The 20,119-nt window shown below is 41.9% G+C and overlaps 1 protein-coding gene across 4 annotated transcripts in view; it reads right to left on the bottom strand.

The window, feature by feature from the left end:
• The window catches only part of cntln (centlein, centrosomal protein), a 461,183-nt gene that overhangs the window by 142,244 nt on the left and 298,820 nt on the right, over positions 1-20,119 (bottom strand). For all 4 annotated transcript variants that reach the window (XM_072589059.1, XM_072589060.1, XM_072589058.1 and 1 more), the window contains one exon: positions 15,985-16,208. In XM_072589059.1, coding sequence (XP_072445160.1) covers positions 15,985-16,208 — 224 coding nt within the window. The remainder of the gene's footprint in view (positions 1-15,984; positions 16,209-20,119) is intronic.

Below are 20,119 nucleotides of genomic sequence, written 5' to 3'. Positions count from 1 at the left end.
CCGACCTGTGAAACCAATCTGAAGCCAATCTAACCTACACTATTCCATTATCATTCATATGTTTATCCAATGACCATTTAAATTCCCTTAAAGTTGGAGAGTCTACTACTGTTGCAGGCAGGGCATTCCATGCCCTTACTACTCTCTGAGTAAAGAAACTACCAATGAAATCTGTCCTATATCTATCACCCCTCAATTTAAGCTACGCTCCCTTGTGCTAGCCATCACCATCCAAGGAAAAAGGCTCTCACTGTCCACCCTATCTAATCCTCTGATCATCTTGTATCTCTCAATTAAGTCACCTCTCAACCATCTTCTAACGAAAACAGCTTCATGTCTCTCAGCCTTTCCTCAGAAGACCTTTCCCTCCATACTAGACAACATCCTGGTAAATCTCCTCTGCACCCTTTCCAGTGCTTCCAAATCCTTCCAATAATGCGGTGATCAGAAGTGTATGCAATACCCTAAGTGCAGCTGCCCCAGAGTTTTGTACAGCTGTTGCTGCAGCATGATCTCATGGTTCCAAAACTCGATCCCTCTACCCATAAAAGTGAACACACTATATGCCTTCTTAACAACGCTGTCAACCTGGGTAGCAACTTTCAGGGATCTATGCACATGGACACCGAGATCTTTCTGCTCATCCACACTACCAAGAATCTTACCAATAGCGCAGTACGCTGGATTCCTTACTCCTTCCAAAGTGAATCACCTCACACTTTTCTACATTAAATTCCATTTGCCACCTCTCAGGCCAGCTCTGCAGCTTATCTATGTTCCTCTGTAACCTGCAACATCCTTTCGCACTGTCCATAGCTCCACTGACCTTCGTGTCATCCGCAAATTTACAAACCTACACCCTCATCCAGGTCATTTATAAAAATGACAAACAGCAGTGGCCCCAAAACAGATCCTTCCGGTACACCACTAATAACCGAACTCCAAGACAAACAGTTCCCATGACCACTGCCCACGTTTTCTTATAAGCGGTCAATTTCTGACCAAACTGCTAAATCACCCTCAATCATTTCTCCACATTTCAATTTTGCCAATCCCCTGCAGTTTCTTTCCCCATCCTATACATCCTAAATATGCCTCCATATTTTCTGCAATAGCGTCCCGAGAGGAAACTTATCAAATGCTTTACTGAAATCCATATACACCACATCAACTGCTTGAACCTCATCCACCTGTTTAGTCACCTTCTCAAATAACTCAATAAGGTTTGTGAAGTACAACCTACCCTTCATAAAACTGTGTTGACTATCCCTAATCAACTTATTCCTTTTGAGATTATAAATCCTATCTCTTATAAGCTTTTCCAATACTTTACCCACAACCGAAGTAAGGCTCACAGGTCTATAATTACCAGGATTGTCTCTAATCCCAGTCTTAAACAAGGGAACAACATTTGCTATCCTCCACCCTTCTGGCACTATTCCTGTAGATAATAATGACATAAAGATCAAAGCCAAAGGCTCTCCAATCTCCTCCCTAGCTTCCCAGAGAATCCTAGGATAAATTCCATCCGGCCCAGGGGACTAATCTATTTTCGTACTTTCCAGAATTGCTAACACCTCCTTCTTATGAACCTCAATCCCATCTAGTCTAATAGCCTGTATCTCAGTATTCTCCTCATCTATATTTTCTTTGTCCTGCGTGAATACTAACGAAAAATATTCATTTAGCGCCCCTCCTATCTCCTCTGATTTCATGCACAACTTTCCACGACTGTCCTTGACTGGCCCTGATCTTACCCTAATTATTCTTTTATTCCTGGCATACTTACAGAAAGCTTTAGAGTTTTCCTTGATCCTACCTGCCAAAGACTTCTCATGTCCCTCCTTGCTCTTCTTGGCTCTCTCTTTAGGTCCTTCCTGGCTAACTTGTAACTCTCAAATGCCCTAACTGAACCTTCATGTCTCATTTTTACATAAGCCTCCTTCTTCCTCTTGACAAGAGATTCAACTTCTTTAGTAAACCATGGTTCCCTGGCTTGACGACTTCCTCCCTGCCTGACAGGTGCATACTTATCAAGGACACACATTAGCTGTTCCTTGAACAAGCTCCACATTTCAATTTTGCCAATCCCCTGCAGTTTCTTTCCCCATCCTATGCACCCTAAATCTTGCCTAATCGCATCATAATTTCCTTTCCCCCAACTATAACTCTTGCCCTGCGGTATATACCTATCTCTTTCCATTGCTAAAGTAAACGTAACCGAATTGTGGTCACTGTCACTAAAGTGCTCATCTACCTCCAAATCTAAAACCTGGCTTGGTTCATTACCTAGTACTGAATCTAATGTGGCCTCGTCTCTTGTTGGCCTGTCTACATACTGTCAGGAAACCCTCCTGCACACTTTGGACAAAAAACTGACCTATCTAAAGTACCCTTGATGACCTGGTATTCAATTATACAAATTTCAGATTATCCAGACAAGATCGCAAGGTCCAGATGCTTGACTAAACTGTGTTATCCGGCATTTGATTATCTGAACATTTGATTATCCAAACAAAATACTCCCTGCCTGTGTCGTTCGGATAATCGAGGTTCCTTCTCTACTCGAACTATAGCGTTTCCAGTCAATATTTGGAAAGTTAAAGTCCCCCATAACAAATACCCTGTTACTTTTGCTGCTATCCAGAATAATCTTTGTAATCATTTTCTATAATTCTCTGGAACATTTTGGAGGGCTATAGAAAACTCTCAACAGGGTGACCTCTCTTTTCCTTTTTCTAACCTGAACCCATACAACTGATTTAAGGAGTCCTCATGAAAAATCCTTTCTGCCACCACAATGCTATCATAGAGTAATAGAGATGTACAGCACGGAAACAGACACTTTGGTCCAACCTGTCCATGCCGACTAGATATCCCAACCCAATCTAGTCCCACCTGCCAGCACCCGGCCCATATCCCTCCAAGCCCTTCCTATTCATATACCCATCGAAATGTCTCTTAAATGTTGCAATTGTACCAGCCTCCACCACCTCCTCTGGCAGCTCATTACATACACGTACCAGCCTCTGCATGAAAAAGTTGCTCCTCAAGTCTCTTTGAAATCTTTCCCCTCTCACCCTAAACCCATGCCCTCTAGCTCTGGACTCCACCACCCCAGGGAAAAGACTTTGTCTATTTACCCTATCCATTCCCCTCATAATTTTGTAAACCTCTATAAAGTCAACCCTCAGCCTCCGTGGCAACATCCTTGTAAATCTTTTCTGAACCCTTTCAAGTTTCACAACATCCTTCAGATAGGAAGACGACCAGAATTGCAAGCAATATTCCAAAAGTGGCCTAACCAATGTCCTGTACAGATGCAACATGTCCTTTCAACTCCTATACTCAATGCCATGACCAATAAAAGAAAGCATACCAAATGCCTTCTTCACTATCCTATCTACCTGCGACTCCACTTTCAAGGAGCTATGAACCTGCACTCCAAGGTCTCTTTGTTCAGCAACACTCCCTAGGACCTTACCAGGGCTTTTGCCTGAAATGTCGATTTTACTGTTCCTCGGATGCTGCCTGAACTGCTGTGCTCTTCCAGCACCACTAATCCAGAACCATACCATTAAATGTTTAAGTCCTGCTAAGATTTGCTTTCCCAAAATGCAGCACCTCGCATTTATCTGAATTAAACTCCATCTGCCACTTCTCAGCCCATTGGCCCATTTGGTCAAGATCTTGTTATAATATGAGGTAACCTTCTTCGCTGTCCACTACATCTCCAATTTTGGTGTCACCTGCAAACTTACTAGCTATTCCTCTTATGCTCACATCCAAATCATTTATATAAATGATCAAAAGTTGAAGACCCAGCACCAATCCTTGTGGCACTCCACTAGTCACAGGCCTCCAATCTGAAAGCAACCTTCCACCACCACCCTCTGTCTTCTACCTTTGAGCCAGTTCTGTAACCTGGACTAATAATGCCACATTTTCCCCCTCTTTTACCACCTTCCCTGTTCTTAATGAAACATCTAAACCCCAGAACCTGCAACAACCATTTCTGTCCCTGTTCTACCCATGTCTCCGAAATGGCCATAACATTGAAGTCCCAGGTTCCAACCCATGCTGCAAGTTCGCCCACCTTATTCCGGATGTTCCTGACACACTTTGAACCACCTTCCTGCCTGCTGTTACGCTCTTGTGACCTTGAAACCTTATTTAAGATCTCACTATTCTCAACCTCCTGTGCACTGGAGCTACAATTTAGGTTCCCATCCCCCCGCTGAATGAGTTTAAACCTCCTCGAAGAGCATTAGCAAATCTATCCCCCAGGATATTGGTACTCCTTGGGTTCAGGTGTAGACCATCCCATTTGTAGAGGTCCCACCTCCCCCAGATTTAGCTCCAATTATCCAGGTATCTGAATCCCTCCCTCCTGCACCATTCCTGTAGTTATGTGTTCAACTGAGTTTTCATCCCCAATCTTTTTTTTTTGTTTAATCTAATTATGTCCTTATTTCTCTCATAAGATACAAGACCCCAATTCTTTTCAACCACTTTTTCTTCTACACTAACACTGATCACAAAACATTCCAAGTCGGATTTCTGCATCTGCTATAGGACAAAAATGGTGTCAAAGAAAACCACAAGTGCATATCTACCAAAAGCTCACAGATTTGACAATTTAACTCTTTTTATCTTCACATATTCTGCAGGATCTACTTGGTATTTCTAGCATTCTCTAGTTTTCATCAAGCATCCTTTGTGAAAATGACCCTGTTTCTGATGATCTACAAAGATAGGGGAAAAATTCGTGAAAGGTCAAGGTTCACTGTCAGAGGAAAACCAAAGGTGAGGTTTGGCTTGATGTACAAGGGATAGAAGTATGGTCGCTTAGAGGACTAGACACAGCAGAACATTCAGACTCGCTCTTATCCTTAGCAAACAGTAGTGCATGAAAACAAGGTACTGAAAATCTGAAATAAAAGCAGAAAGTGCCAGAGTAACTCTAGATCTGGCATTATCTGTGGAGAGAGAACAGAGTTAATGTTTTGAGTCCAGTAGGACTCTTCCTGGGAACTGACAAGAGCTGTGAAATGGTGGTTTTTTTGCTTGTGATAGAGGAAGTGGAGGAAGAAGAGAAAGTGGAAGAGATTGTGAGGCTGCCCAGAGCAAAAGACAAAGGTAGTGATAATAGTGGTAAAGGAGTGATAGATATGTAAAATAGGTGTAAATGTTAAGTGTGAAAAGCAGAAAATGGGTCTGTTATGCTGAGAGCAAAGCCAACAAGATACAGCCTGGAAAAGATGGGGCATGTAAGAAAAATGAGAAGAGAGGTCATACTCTGAAGTTGTAAAACTCAGTATTGATCCAAGATGCTGCAAAATGCCCAAACCGAAAATGAGGTGTTCTGCCTCCAGCTTGTGTTGAGTTTTGTTGGGACACTATGGCAAGCCAAGAACAAAATGTTAGCTCTGTTGAACTACAAGCAACTGGAAGGTTCAGAATATACATCCAGCTAAAGTGGAGGTGTTCCACGAAGTAGTCATTCAGCCTGTTTGATTTCACCAAATATAAAAGAGATCATGTTGTGAATACTAAATACAGCAGATTAGACAGATCGACAAGTAGAACATTGCCTCACATGGAAGATGTGTTTGGAGCCTTGGACAGTGAGGGGGGAAGTAGGAATGGACAAGTGTTTGATAAGGCGACTGGACTTTTTTTTTTCTCTCTTTTAGTTTTCAGTAGGCTTGTTGAGAATTTAGAATAGTGATGATGGAGGTTAGGGCAGGTGAATGCTTCTTCCGCAGAATGTGGGAGGTAAGGCTCACCACGAGTGTGTCTGCTGACTGGATCTGTGGGAAGTGCACCCAACTTCAACTCCTCAGAAACCACGTTGGGGATCTGGAGATGGAGCTGGACGAACTTCGGATCATTCAGGAGGTGGAGGGGGTTATTGGGAGGAGTCCTAGGGAGGTGGTTACACCTCAGGTACAAGAAAAAGCTCGATGGATTTACTGTCAGGTGATGGAAAGGGAACCAGCAGGCAGTGCAGAGATCTCTTGTGGCCATCAACAACAACTGTTTTGGATACTTTGATAAGGGAGGGGGTGTGGACTTACCAAGGGTAAGCAACGAGGCACAGGTCTCTGGCACAGAGTCTATTTCTGTTGCCCAGAAGGGAAGGGGATAGAGGAGCAGAATATTAGTCATTGGGGACTCCATAGTTAGGGGGACAGAGGGGATTCTGTGGGAACGAGGGAGACTCATGGTTGGTGTGTTGCATCCCAGGTGCCAGAGTTTGTGATGTCTCTGATTGTGTTTTTGGGATCCTTGCGGGGGAGGGGGAGCAGACCCACGTCATGGTCCACAAAGGCACCAATGACATAGTTGAAAGAGAGATGGGGATTTAAGTCAGAAATTCAGGGAGCTATGCTGTAAGCTTAGAGCTAGGAAAAACAGAATTGTTATCTCTGGTTTGTTGTCTGTGCCACGTGTTAGCGAGGCTAGGAATAGGGAGAGAGAGGAGTTGAACACGTGGCTACAGGGATGGTGCAGGAGGGAGGGTTTTGGATTTCTGGATAAGTGAGGCTCTTTCTGGGGTAGGTGGGACCTCTACAAACACAATGGTCATCATCGGAACCACAGGGGTACCAATATCCTGGGGGGGGGGGGGGGGGGGGGGGAGTTTGCTAATGCTCTTTGGGTGGGTTTAAACTAATTCAGCAGGGAGATGGGAACCTAAATTGTACTTCGAGTATAGAGGAGGTTGAGAGTAGGGAGGTCTGAAATAATGTTTCAGGGTCTCAAGAGGGCACCAGCAAGCAAAACGTTGGTTTGAAGTGTGTCTATTTCAACGCCAAGAGCATATGGAATAAGGTGGGTGAACTTGCAGCTATGGGTCAGTACCTGGGATTTTGATGTTGTGGCCACATCAGAAACATGGGTAGACCAGGGTCAGGAATGGTTGTTGCATGTTCCGGGATTTAGGTGTTTCACTAAGAACAGAGAAGATGGTAAAAGACGTGGAAGTATGGCATTGTTAGTCAAGGACAGTACTGGCTGAGATTAGAAGCAGGAAAGGAGAGGTCACCCTGTTGGAGTTTTCTATCGGCCTCCAAATAATTCCAGAGATTTAGAAGAAAGGATAGCAAAGATGATTCTGGATAGAAGTGAGAGTGACAGGGTTTTGACTGGGAATACAATAGTTCAAGTATTTTAGATGGGTCAGTTTTTGTCCATTGTGTGCAGGAGGGTTTTCTTACACAGCATGTAGACAAGCCAACAAGGAGCGAGGCCACATTAGATTTGGTACTGGATAATGAACCTGATCAGGTGTTAGATTTGGAGGTAGGTGAGCACTTTGGTGATAGTGACCACAATTCAGTTATGTTTACTTTAGCGATGGAAAGGGATAGGTATACACCGGAGGGTAAGAGTTACAGCTGGGGGAAAGGCAATTACTATGCGATTAGACAAGATTTAGGATGCATAGGATGGGGAAGGAAACTACAGGGGATTGACACAATTGAAATGTGGAGCTAATTCAAGGAACAGCTACTATGTATTTTTGATAAGTATGTACCTGTAGACAGGGAGGAAGCTGTCAAGCGCAGGAGCCGTGGTTTACTAATGAAGTTGAATCAAGAGGAAGAAGGCGGCTTATGTTAGGATGAGATGTAAAGGCTCAGTTAGGGCAATTGAGAGTTACAATCGCCAGGAAACACCTAAAGAGAGAGCTAAGGTGAGTGAAGAAGGGACATGAGAAGTTGTTGGTGGATAGGATCAGGGAAAACCCTAAAGTTTTCTATCAGTATATAAGGGATAAAAGAATGACTGGAGTAAGATTAGAGCCAATCAAGCACAGTAGTGGGTAGTTCTGCATGGAGTCAGAGGAAATAAGGGAAGGGCTAAATGAATATTTTTTGTCAGTATTCACAATGGAAAAGAAAATGTTGTCGAGGAGAATACTGAGAAACAGGCTACAAGACAAGGTGGGATGATGTTCACAAGGAGGAGGTGTTAGAAATTCTGGAAATTGTGAAAACAGATAAATCCCCTGGTCCGGATGGGATTTATCCTAGGATTCTCTGGGAAGCTAGGGAGGAGATTGCCAAGACTTTGGCTTTGATCTTTATGTCGTCATTGTCTACAAGAATAATACCAGAAGACTGGAGGATAGCAAATATTGTTCCCTTGTTCATGAAGGGGAGTAGAGAAAACCCTGGTGATTATACACCAGTGAGTCTTACTTCAGTTGTGAATAAAGTGTTGGAAAAGGTAATAAGAGATAGGATTTATAATCATCTCGATGGGAATAAGTTGATTAGGGATCGTCAGCATGGTTTTGTGAAGGGTAAGTCATGCCTCACAAACCTTATTGAATTATTTGAGAAGGTGACCAAACAGATGGGTGAGGGTAAAGTCATCGATGTGGTGTATATGGATTTCAGTGAGGTATTTGATAAGATTCCCCATGGTCGGCTACTGCACAAAATACGGATGTATGGGATTGTGGGCGATTTAGCGGTTTGAATCAGAAATCAGTTAGCTGAAAGAAGACAGAGGGTGGTGATTGATGGGAAATGTTTGTCCTGGAGTTCAGTTAGTAGTGGTGTACCACAAGGACTGTTTTGGGGCAACTGATGTTTGTCATTTTTTAAACAACCTGGATGAGGTCGTAGAAGGATGGATTAGTAAATTTGCGGACGACATTAAGATCAATACAGTTGAGGGATGTTGTAGGTTACAGAGGAACACAGATAAGCTGCAGAGCTGGGCTGAGATGTGGCAAATGGAGTTAATGCAGAAAAGTGTGAGGTGATTCACTTTGGAAGGAGTAAGAGGAATTCAGAGTACTAGGCGAATGATAAAATTCTTGGTTGTGTAGATGAGCAGAGAGATCTCAGTGTCCATGTACCTCAATCCCTCAAAGTTGCCAGCCAGGTTGATAGAGCTGTTAAGAAGGCATACAGTGTGTTACATTTTATTCGTAGAGGGATAGAGTTTCGGAACCATAAGGTCATGCTGCAGCTGTACAAAACTCTGGTGCAGCTGCACTTGGAGTATTGCGTGCAGTTCTGGTCACTGCATTACAGGAAGGATGTGGAAGCTTTGGAAAGGGTTCAGAGGAGATTTACTAGGATATTGCCTTATATGGTGGGAAACGCTGCAGGTTTGAGGTTGTTTTCATTAGAGAGAAGAAGGCTGAGAGGTGACTTAATTAAGACATACAAGAGTATCAGAGAGTTAGATAGGGTGAACAGTGAGAGCCTTTTTCCTTGGATGATGATGGCGAGCACAAGGGGGCATAGCTTCATATTGAGGGGTGATCGATATAGGACAGATGTCAGAGGTAGTTTCATTACTCAGAGAGTAGTAGGGGCATGGAGCGCGCTGTCTGTAACAGGTGTAGACTTGCCAACTTTATGGGCATTTAAATGGTCATTGGATAGGCATATGGACAATAATGGAATAGGCAACATCGAGGTCCCAAGGGTCTGTACTGCGCTGTAATGTCCTAAGTTACAACTTCTACGATCACATGAGAAGTGAGGAAATGTTTGGAGTGGTGGAAGAGTGGACAAGGGCGTTGTGAATGGCATGGTCCCTGTGGAAGACTGACCTTCCTCTGAATCATATAATTATTTCAATGCATTTTCTCACGCCTACTTTCTGGAAAGACTCTATTTAATTTTCCCAGTTTCTTCATTTCCATCACATCTGCTTTGATGTTTCAATCACCTATAAATACTGATATCTCTTAATTTATCTTCAAGTAAGAAGCACCCACAACCCCACCACATCGCCAACATTGTGGTTGACAAGGCCCTTGACTGCGACAATCCCATTCCCCACAATTCTGCTCTGCCCTCTTCCCCTTCATCCAAAAACTGTTTCTGGGTTCTCCTTGTCCCAGCACACATGGATCTCTTTCCCCACTTTCACCCTCTTGCTTGATGCCACAAATACATTTCTCTTTTTTGAAGAGACTGTTTACATAGAACATAGAATAGAACATAGAAGAATACAGCGCAGTACAGGCCCTTCGGCCCTCGATGTTGCGCCGATCAAAGCCCACTTAACCTACACTAACCCACTATCCTCCATATACCTATCCAATGCCCGCTTAAATACCCATGAAGAGGGAGAGTCCACTACTGCTACTGGTAGGGCATTCCATGAACTTACGACTCGCTGAGTGAAGAACCTACCCCTAACATCAGTCCTATATCTACCCCCCCCTTAATTTAAAGCTATGCCCCCTTGTAATAGCTGACTCCATATGTGGAAAAAGGTTCTCACTGTCAACCCTATCTAACCCCCTAATCATCTTGTACACCTCTATCAAGTCACCCCTAAACCTTCTTTTCTCCAATGAAAACAACCCCAAGTCCTCAGCCTTTCCTCATAGGATCTTCCTACCATACCAGGCAACATCCTGGTAAACTTCCTCTGCACCCGTTCCAGTGCCTCCACATCCTTCCTATAGTATGGCGACCAAAACTGCACACAATATTCCAGATGCGGCCGCACCAGAGTCTTATACAACTGCAGCATGACCTCAGGACTCCGGAACTCAATTCCTCTACCAATAAAAGCCAGTACGCCATATGCCTTCTTCACTGCACTATTTACCTGGGTGGCAACTTTCAGAGATCTGTGTACATTGTCACCAAGATCCCTCTGCTCTTCCACACTACCAAGTATCCGACCATTAGCCCAGTACCCCATCTTTTTATTACTCTTACCAAAGTGAATCACCTCACACTTAGCTACATTGAACTCCATTTGCCACCTTTCTGCCCAGCTCTGCAGCTTCTCTATATCCCGCTGTAACCTGCCATATCCTTCCTCACTGTCTACAACTCCTCCGACTTTCGTATCATCCGCAAACTTGCTCACCCAACCTTCTAACCCTTCCTCCAGGTCATTTATAAAAATGACAAACAGCAATGGTCCCAAAACAGATCCTTGCGGAACACCGCTAGTGACGGCACTCCAAGATGAACCTTTGCCATCAACTACTACCCTCTGTCTTCTTCCAGAGAGCCAATTCCTAATCCAAACCTCCAACTCACCCTCAATGCCATATCTCTGTATTTTCTGCAGTAGCCTACCATGGGGGACCTTATCAAACGCCTTACTAAAATCCATATATACCACATCTACCGCTTTCCCCTCATCTACCTCCTTAGTCACCTTCTCAAAGAATTCAATAAGGTTTGTGAGGCACGACCTGCCCTTCACAAAACCATGCTGACTATCCTTGATCACATTATTCTTATCCAGATGTGCATAAATCCTATCCCTTACAATTCTCTCTAAGACTTTGCCCACAACAGAAGTGAGACTCACTGGCCTATAGTTACTAGGATTATCCCTACTCCCCTTCTTGAACAAGGGAACCACGTTTGCTAGCCTCCAGTCCTCTGGCACTACTCCTGTAGACAAAGAGGACACAAAAATCAAGGCCAATGGCTCTGCAATCTCCTCCCTTGCTTCCCAGAGAATCCTAGGATAAATGCCATCAGGCCCAGGGGACTTATCTATTTTCACCCTTGCCAGAATTTCCAAAACCTCTTCTCTACATATCTCAAAGCCATCCATTCTACTTATTCGTGCCTCAGTATTCATATCGACAACAATGTCCTGTTCCTGAGTGAATACTGACGAAAAGTATTCATTCAGTGCCTCCCCAATCTCTTCAGCCTCCACACGCAACTTCCCATTACTATCCTTGATTGGACCTATTCCTTCCCTAGTCATTCTTTTATTCCTGACATACCTATAGAAAGCCTTAGGGTTTTCCCTAATCCTACCAACTAAGGACCTTTCATGTCCCCTCCTTGCTGCTCTTAGCTCTCTCTTCAGGTCCTTCCGGGCTACCTTATAACTCTCAATCGCCCCTATTGAACCTTCACGCCTCATCTTTACAAAGGCCGCCCTCTTCCATTTAACAAGGGATTCCAACTCCTTATTAAACCACGGCTCCCTCACACGACCCTTTCCTCCCTGCCTGATAGGTACGTACTTATCAAGGACACTCAATAGTTGCTCCTTGAACAAGTTCCACATATCAATTACGCTCTTGTCTTGGAATCTACTTTTCCAATCCACACATCCTAAGTCATGCCTCAACGCATCATAATTTCCCTGCCCCCAGCTATAACTCTTGCCCTGTAGTACACACTTATCCCTCTCCATCACTAGAGTAAAAATCACCGAATTGTGGTCACTGTCCCCAAAGTGCTCACCTACCTCTAGTTCTAATACCTGGCCTGGTTCGTTACCCAGAACCAAATCCAGTATGGCCTCACCTCTTGTTGGCTTATCTACATATTGTGTCAGGAAACTCTTCTGCACACATTGCACAAACACTGACCCATCTAACGAACTTGAGCTATAGCTTTCCCAATCAATATCAGGAAAGTTAAAGTCTCCCATAACAATCACCCTATTACTGTCACTCTTCTCCTGAATCATCTTCGCAATCCTTTCTTCCACGATTCTAGGACTATTAGGAGGCCTGTAAAAGACTCCTAACAGGGTGACCTCACCTCTCCTATTCCTAACCTCAACCCAAACTACCTCAGATGGCAAATCTTCGTCCATCTTCCTTTCCACCGCTGTAATACTATCTTTGACAAGCAAAGCCACACCCCCCCCTCTTTTACCCCCACCTCTGACCCTACTAAAACATTTAAACCCTGGAACCTGCAACAGCCAATCCTGTCCCTGATCTAGCCATGTCTCCGTAATAGCCACAACATCGAAGTCCCAGGTACCAACCCACGCTGCAAGTTCACCTACCTTATTTCGTATACTTCTGGCATTAAAGTATACACACTTCAAGCCACTCTTCTGTTTACAGGCACCCTCCTTTAAGATTGATGCCATATTCCGAACCTCCCTACACTCCAGGTCCTGCACCCTAAAGCTACAGTCTGGGTTCCCATGCCCCTGCAGAGTTAGTTTAAACCCCCCCCCCCCCCAAGAGCACTAGCAAACCTCCCCCCAAGGGGGTTTCTTCCATGATACCCTGAGCTACTCCTCTATCTTGCTTAACACCCCACAGAATGTATCCAATCATGTGCATGAGATGCAACAACTGCAGCCCTTTAACCTCCTTTCTCCTCCCATCAAAACCTCCAAACTTTCTTGCACTTCATTCAATTTATTTGCTGTTTATTTCAATTTAGTCACTGTGCTCATGACTCATGGAGCAGTGTCCTCTAAACTATGGATATCAAATGTGAAATGGGAGATTGCAGATCAGTTAATCCAAAAGCATGACCGTATCATTTGTCATTTTATATCTCCATCCCACTCCCTCTCTGAAGTTTCAGTCCTTGATCCATCATACAAATCACATTGTTCCAATGATTAGGATTTTAACTTTCCAAACATAAACTGGGGCTTCCATAGTGTTAAGGGGTTAGATGGAGAGGAATTTGTTAAGTGTGTACAAGAAAGGTTTCTAATTCAGTCTGTGGATGTACCTACTAGAGAAGGTGCAAAACTTGACCTATTCTTGGGAAATAAGGTAGGGCAGATGACTGAGGTGTCAATGGGGGAGCACTCTGGGGCCAGCGACATCTATTAGAAATAAAATAGTGTCAGTAAAGAATAGACAAGATCTAAAAGTTGAAGTTCTAAATTGAAGGAAGGCCAATTTTGACAGTATTAGGCAAAAACTTTCAAAAGCTGATTGGGTGCAGATGTTCACAGTTAAAGGGGCAGCTGGAAAATGGGAAGCCTTCAAAAATGAGATAACAAGAGTCCAGAGATAATATATTTCTGTTAGGGTGAAAGGAAAAGCTGGTAGGTATAGGGAATGGATGACAAAAGACATTGAGGGTTTGGTTAAGAAAAAGAAGGAAGCGTACATTAGGTATAGACAGGATAGATAGAGTGAATCCTTAGAAGAGTATAAAAGCAGTAGGAATACATGTAAGAGAGAAATCAGGAGGGCAACGTTTGGTCATGAGATAGCTTTGGCAAATAGAGTTAAGGAGAATGCTTAGAAATACATTAAGGCCAAAAGGGTAACTAGGGAGAGAATAGGCCCCTCAAAGATCAGCAAGGCAGCCTTTGTGTGGAGCCGCAGAAAATGGGGGAGATACTAAATGAGTATTTTGCATCAGTATTTACTGTGGAAAAGGACATCGGAGGTATAGAATGTAGGGAAGTAGATGTTGACACTTTGAAAAAATATTACTGTGCTTTCATTGTTGCTGAGTCAAGATCCTGGAATTCCCTCCCGAAGGGTATTGTGGGTCTACCTACACCACATGGGCATCAGCGATTCAAGAAGGTAGCTCACCACCATCTTCTCAACGCTGACATCCCAAAAGCGAATGAATTTTTAAAAATCCAGGACAAAGTAACCCATGTGATTGTCACCACATTTACCAACATTCACCTCCACCATTGATGCTCAATAGCAGCAGAATGTACCATCCAAAAGATGCCTGCAGAAATTCACAAGGCTCCTCCAACAGCACCTTGAAAACCCACAACAACTACAATCTAGAAGGACAAAATCAGCAGATGTATGGGAACATCACCTGCAAGCTCCTCACCAAGCCACTTACTGTCCTGCCTTGGAAATATATTGCTGTTCCTTCAGTTCACATGGTCAAAATCCTAACAGCAATGCAGGTCTACCTATACAAAATGAACTACAGCTGTTCAAGAATGCAGCTCACCATCACTTTCTTAAGGGCATCAAGGGATGAGTATTACATGCTGGCGCAGTCAGCGAAGACCACATTTTATCAATATTTAAAAGAAAGAAACCTCTGCCTTAAAACAATCTCAAAATTTGAAAACAGGATAAAGTCATTGTAGGATAAATGAGCTTGCTCCACAGCCAATGCCTTAATCCATCATTGTACAGTGACATCATATGTAATAATTGCAATTGGATCTGTAACTCAAGATTTGGTTCAAGGCCATTTATGAGACGAGTCCAACATTGATGATGAACAACCGACCATCTTTGTCACCATGTATTCACCAAAATGACAGGAAAATCTATCATAATTTGAAGTCGTAGAAAGTTTTGGGTACAGTAGCTTCACATTCAAGGTGCAACATTTCTATGGAAAATGAAAAACTATTTGTCAGCATTTTGAATGCTTACCTCTACGGATCTCACTAGAATAGATCCTGCTCTGCTAACAAAACAGGAAAAGGTCTCCAATTTACTCAACTGAATATATTGGGAATTATGGCTTTGTTATGGACTGGAACTGAGTCCGAGACCATCCATTCCGAGAGCACCCAACACTCAGTGGAGATGCTTTGGGAGACACAATGCAGAAAGAAACCAAAAGATGTCTGTCTGGATTCTGCATGTTATATTCAAAGAACGTCATTATTTTCAATGAGGAATAGTCTGCGTATTAAACATTTTCCCTTTGACATATTCTCTCCTTTACAAGTTAGTGTGACAATTACATTTGTTTGCTCACTTTAACTGTGTTTGGTTTTTCTAGGGAAGACAAATCTAGGGCAAAACTATTTAGGGGACTGTTTTATTTTAGATTATTGAGTCTGTCAAGTCCCAATTGAAAGTAATGTTCCTCTTATCAAACTCTGAATTAATTTATGAAATTAAATCAAACAAAAACATTATTAGTGACTTCAGTCATTTATCCACAAAATTTACTGTATACCAAAGAATATGAACATCTTGGAACTAGATGGTGTTGCTCGCAGCAATGTCTTACAGCCATAACATTGAGATTCATAATTTTCCAGTGATTGAACAGGATCTAATTTTAGTGAAGGCTGTATCAGTTTTTCAATTTACATTACATATTATACAATATATTGCATGATTAACTGTTAATATTGATTTGGATAAGCACAGTCAATCAGTATACAGTACCATGATCTATTAGTGTTATAGCATTGAGCTTGGTGGACCTGATAGCTTGTAACACTGTAATACACAGCTCCAATCTGCTATTATCATACAGCTGTAACCACTCAATCTATACCTAACTTTAAACATACCTGAATTGTCTGTTTGTTGACTTGAAGCTTCTGGTTCACCGAAGTCAACTGGGCTGTTAATTTTTGATTGTTCTGCTTCAGTTCATTGACAGCATTTAAGGCTGCTTTTTTTCCATTCTGAGTAACAGCAATTTGTTGCTGCAGTGATATTAGACGCTGCTGTAAGGCAATGATCGAAATACTTTGCTTTGGTAGGGCAAGCATTCTAGTCTTCTGTTTCCTCACTATAGTTTAAAACAAAGAAAATGGATGTTGTTAATATGAAACACTATTCCCCTATTAGTGATTTTTCAGAAGATTTGAAGTTCAGGTTGATGATAAGTATGTTAAGTTAGCTCGCTGAGCTTAAAGGTTTGTTTTCAGACATGCATCACCATACGAGATAACATCATCAGTGAGAGTCTTTAGTGAAGCGCTGGTGGAATGTCCTGTCTCTCTATTTATAGGTCTTGATTTCTCAAGATAGGTGAGGTAATTTCTGATTTTTTTTTCAAGGTAAGGTAGATAGGGTCTAAATTAATGTGCTTAATTGATGGCGTTCTGGTTAGAATGCCATGCCTCTAAGAATTCTCATGCGTGTCTTTGTTTCACCTGTCCCAGGATGTGTGTGTTGTCCCAGTCAAAGTGGTATCCTTCTTTGTCTGTATGTATAGAAACTAGATAGTGGGTCATGTCTTTTGGTGGCCAGTTAGTGTTCATGTATCCTGGTAGCAAGTTTCCTGCGAGTTTGTCTGATGTAGTTTTTTTTTACAGTTCTTGCATGGTGTCTTGCAAATGATGCTTGTTTTGCTGGTGGTATCAAATGGATCCTTTAGGTTCATTAGTCGCTGTTTAAGTGTGTTGGTAGGTTTGTGGGCTACCATGATGCCAAGGGGTCTGAGTAGTCTGGAAATCATTTCTGATATGTCTTTGATGTAAGGTAATGTGGCTAAAGTTTTAGGTTGCATTGTGTCTGCTTGTTTGGGTTTGTTTCTGAGGAATTAGCAGATTGTGTTTATTGGGTACCCGTTTTCTTGAAAAAGTTGTATAGATATTTTTCGTCTGCTTTTTGTAATTCTTGGGTGCTGCAGTATGATGTAGCTCATTGAAATAATGTCTTGATGCAGATCCGTTCATGACTGTTAGGATGATTGCTTCTGAAGTTAAGTATTTCGGCCATGTGTGTTGTTTTTCCGTAGGTGCTGGTTTAAAGCTCTGTGTTAGTGTACGTTCAACTGCCACATCTAAGAATGGGAGTCTGTTGTCATTCTCCTCCTCTTTTGTGAATTTTATGCCTGTCAGGATATTGTTGATGGTGTTGCATACTCCTTTAATTTGTTCCGTTTTGTGATGACAAAGATGTCATCTACGTAGCAGACTCAAGTTTCAGGTGGATACTTGACGGCAGCTTGTTCAAGTCTCTGCATTACTGCTTCCACTATTAGCCCTGATATTGGTGATCCCATAGGTGTTCCATTAACTTGTTTGTCGGTTTTGTCATTGAATGTGAAACCAGTGTCTACAGAAGAACAACACACACGGACCAAATACTTAACTTCAGAAACAATCATCTCAACACCCACAAACGGAGCTGCCACCGGGATACATGAACACCGATCGGCCACCAAAAGACATGAACCATTATCACTAGTTTCTGTACATACAGACAAAGAAGGATACCACTTTGACTGGGACAACACACACATCCTCGGACAAGTGAAACAAAGACATGCACGAGAATTCTTAGAGTCATGGCATTCTAACCAGAACCCCATCAATAAACACATTCATTTAGACCCTATCTACCTTCCCTTGAAAAAAAGAACCGGAAATTACATCACCCACCTTAAGAAGCCAAGATCTATAAATAGAGAGACAGGACATACCACCAGCACTTCCAGAGACTCTCACTGATGATGTTACCTCATATAGTGATGAAACATCTGAAAACAAATCTTCAAGTTCAGCAAGCTAACTTACATACTTACTATCCCCCTGTTTTTGCAAGGAGTGACACTTAACCAAAATTTCTTGACAGAATTCCAATTACTATACAATATAACTGTACAAAATGTAATTAGTCAACAGCAGAACCAAAAGCAAAGTCTTCCATCAACTTTATAAACACAAATAATTGAAAATGAAATAATTATCTGCAATTAATACATTTCAATAAGACATCTTGTTTATTCCAAGAAAGGAATATTTAATAGTCTGAACAGAAAAAAAAGCATTATTAATACAAACTTCAATTATGACCAACATGAAACCTACAGGCTAACATTAATACTCAAAATTTCAAATCAATACCATCCTTTGTTCAAGATACAATGGCAAGTTATTTTTCTCCAACAGGGACTCAACATTCTCCACACCTGAAAAAAATCCAACATGCGTTACTGAGAGGAATAAAGAGTACAATGCAAAAGAATGAAAGTAAAGAAACACATAACTAATTCTCCAGTCAATTACTTTGAAAGCTGCAATTAAATTATTTGATTATTTAAATATTAAATCACCCATTACTTAAACATTAATTAATCTCCCCATGAAAAAAAAACGTTCTTTGGACTTGAATTTGGATAGCACTTTTAATGTCGGAAAAAGTCCACAAGTAGTTCACAGCAGCGGAACTAATGGCCAAAGGTGAAAAGATTATAAGGGATAGTGTAAATCCAAGTCAAACAGATTAGTCTTAAGGATACAGAGGGGTAGAAGGGCTTGATGTGACTGAGGTTCCAGACTGGGATCTTCACAATTAAGAGTACAGTTCTACTGGATGCATGAACGGTGAACAGGAGTTGATAGTATTGACATCAAAGGAATAAAGACATTTAAAGGGTTGAATTTAGAGTGCTCTGTAAAGTTACAGATAGGGAGAGGTGATAATTTGCATGAATTTAAACATGAATTTTAAAAATGAAATGTTGAGGAATTGGGAACAAATGCAAAGCTTTGAGGATAGGTATGATAGACAAGCATTCCTTTCTATAAACAGGATATAGGGAGATTGTTTCAAATAAGCTGAACTTTGCAGAGAATAGAGAAACAGCGAGCAGATCTTAAAGTAAAAGAAAGCAATATTACCAAAGTGAAAATAAACTGACTTGTGAGGGAGAATAAAGTGTGGCAAGCTCAGATCAATATCAAACAGGGGATCACAGATGTAAGCAGGCTGGATTATTCTGTGGCACTGGCTAGAGAGGGAGTTGAAATTGGTGGCAATGGTAGAGTTTTGAATAAACACAAAATGGCCTGATTCTTTTCAGTATAAAACTGGAAATGTTTATGATGTATCTAAGTCAGGAGAATAAATCATATAGCACACAATGGAGCTGAAGAGTAATGATAGGAAGGTAGAGCTGGGTGCTGAAGTCAAACTCATGACGTTACATGATGTTGCAGAGGGGCAGAAAGTGGAGACAGCCCAAGGATGTATTTCAATGAGTTTATGAAGAGAAAACCCTCACAATCAATCTGCAACTAAGAGTGAAATCAAAAAATAGATTAGTTGCACTGAGCTGAATAGCAGACAAAATGCTTTGAAGATGATTATGCAGTGGCTGCACTGCTAGTTTGACAGCATCAGAAGTACAGAATTCATACACATGGGTTCCACTTTCCTTTGGCACTTTCACTTTTGACAAGGGAAATGGGAACAAAATAATTCCACTAGTTTCAGTGTCAGTAACTGGAAGTTACGAATGTATTATCACTGAAAGGAAGAAGAGGGATTAGAGTTTCAGTTCAAAAAGGTATCCTTATCATATTTACTCATGCACGATCCTGTTCTTTATCTGGGCATTTGTAGCTGCCCTCTAAACTTGCACTCTCTGTAAAAGTGAGCTCATCCAGGACTCTGCTGCCTGCATCCTAACTCACACTAAGTCATATATGTTCATCATTCATGTGCTCTCTGACCCCTACTGGCTTCCAGGCCATCAACGGCTCAATTTTAAAATTCTTCAAATCATTATGCACCCTCCACGGCCTTGTCTTTTCTTACTTATGTAACTTCTCCATCACTATGACACTTTGAGTTAACTGCACTACATTAATTCTGGTCTCTTGAACATCCTTGATCTTTAACACTACATCAGCAGTGGCCATGCCTTCAGCTCAAAGCTCTGAAACCCCTTCCCCAAACCTCAATACC

This window comes from Chiloscyllium punctatum, chromosome 2 (assembly GCF_047496795.1).
Source record: "Chiloscyllium punctatum isolate Juve2018m chromosome 2, sChiPun1.3, whole genome shotgun sequence".
NCBI classification, from domain to species: Eukaryota; Metazoa; Chordata; class Chondrichthyes; order Orectolobiformes; family Hemiscylliidae; genus Chiloscyllium; species Chiloscyllium punctatum.
The sequence above is the reverse complement of the archived record's forward strand: the minus strand, read 5'-3'. Positions and strand labels throughout refer to the sequence as shown.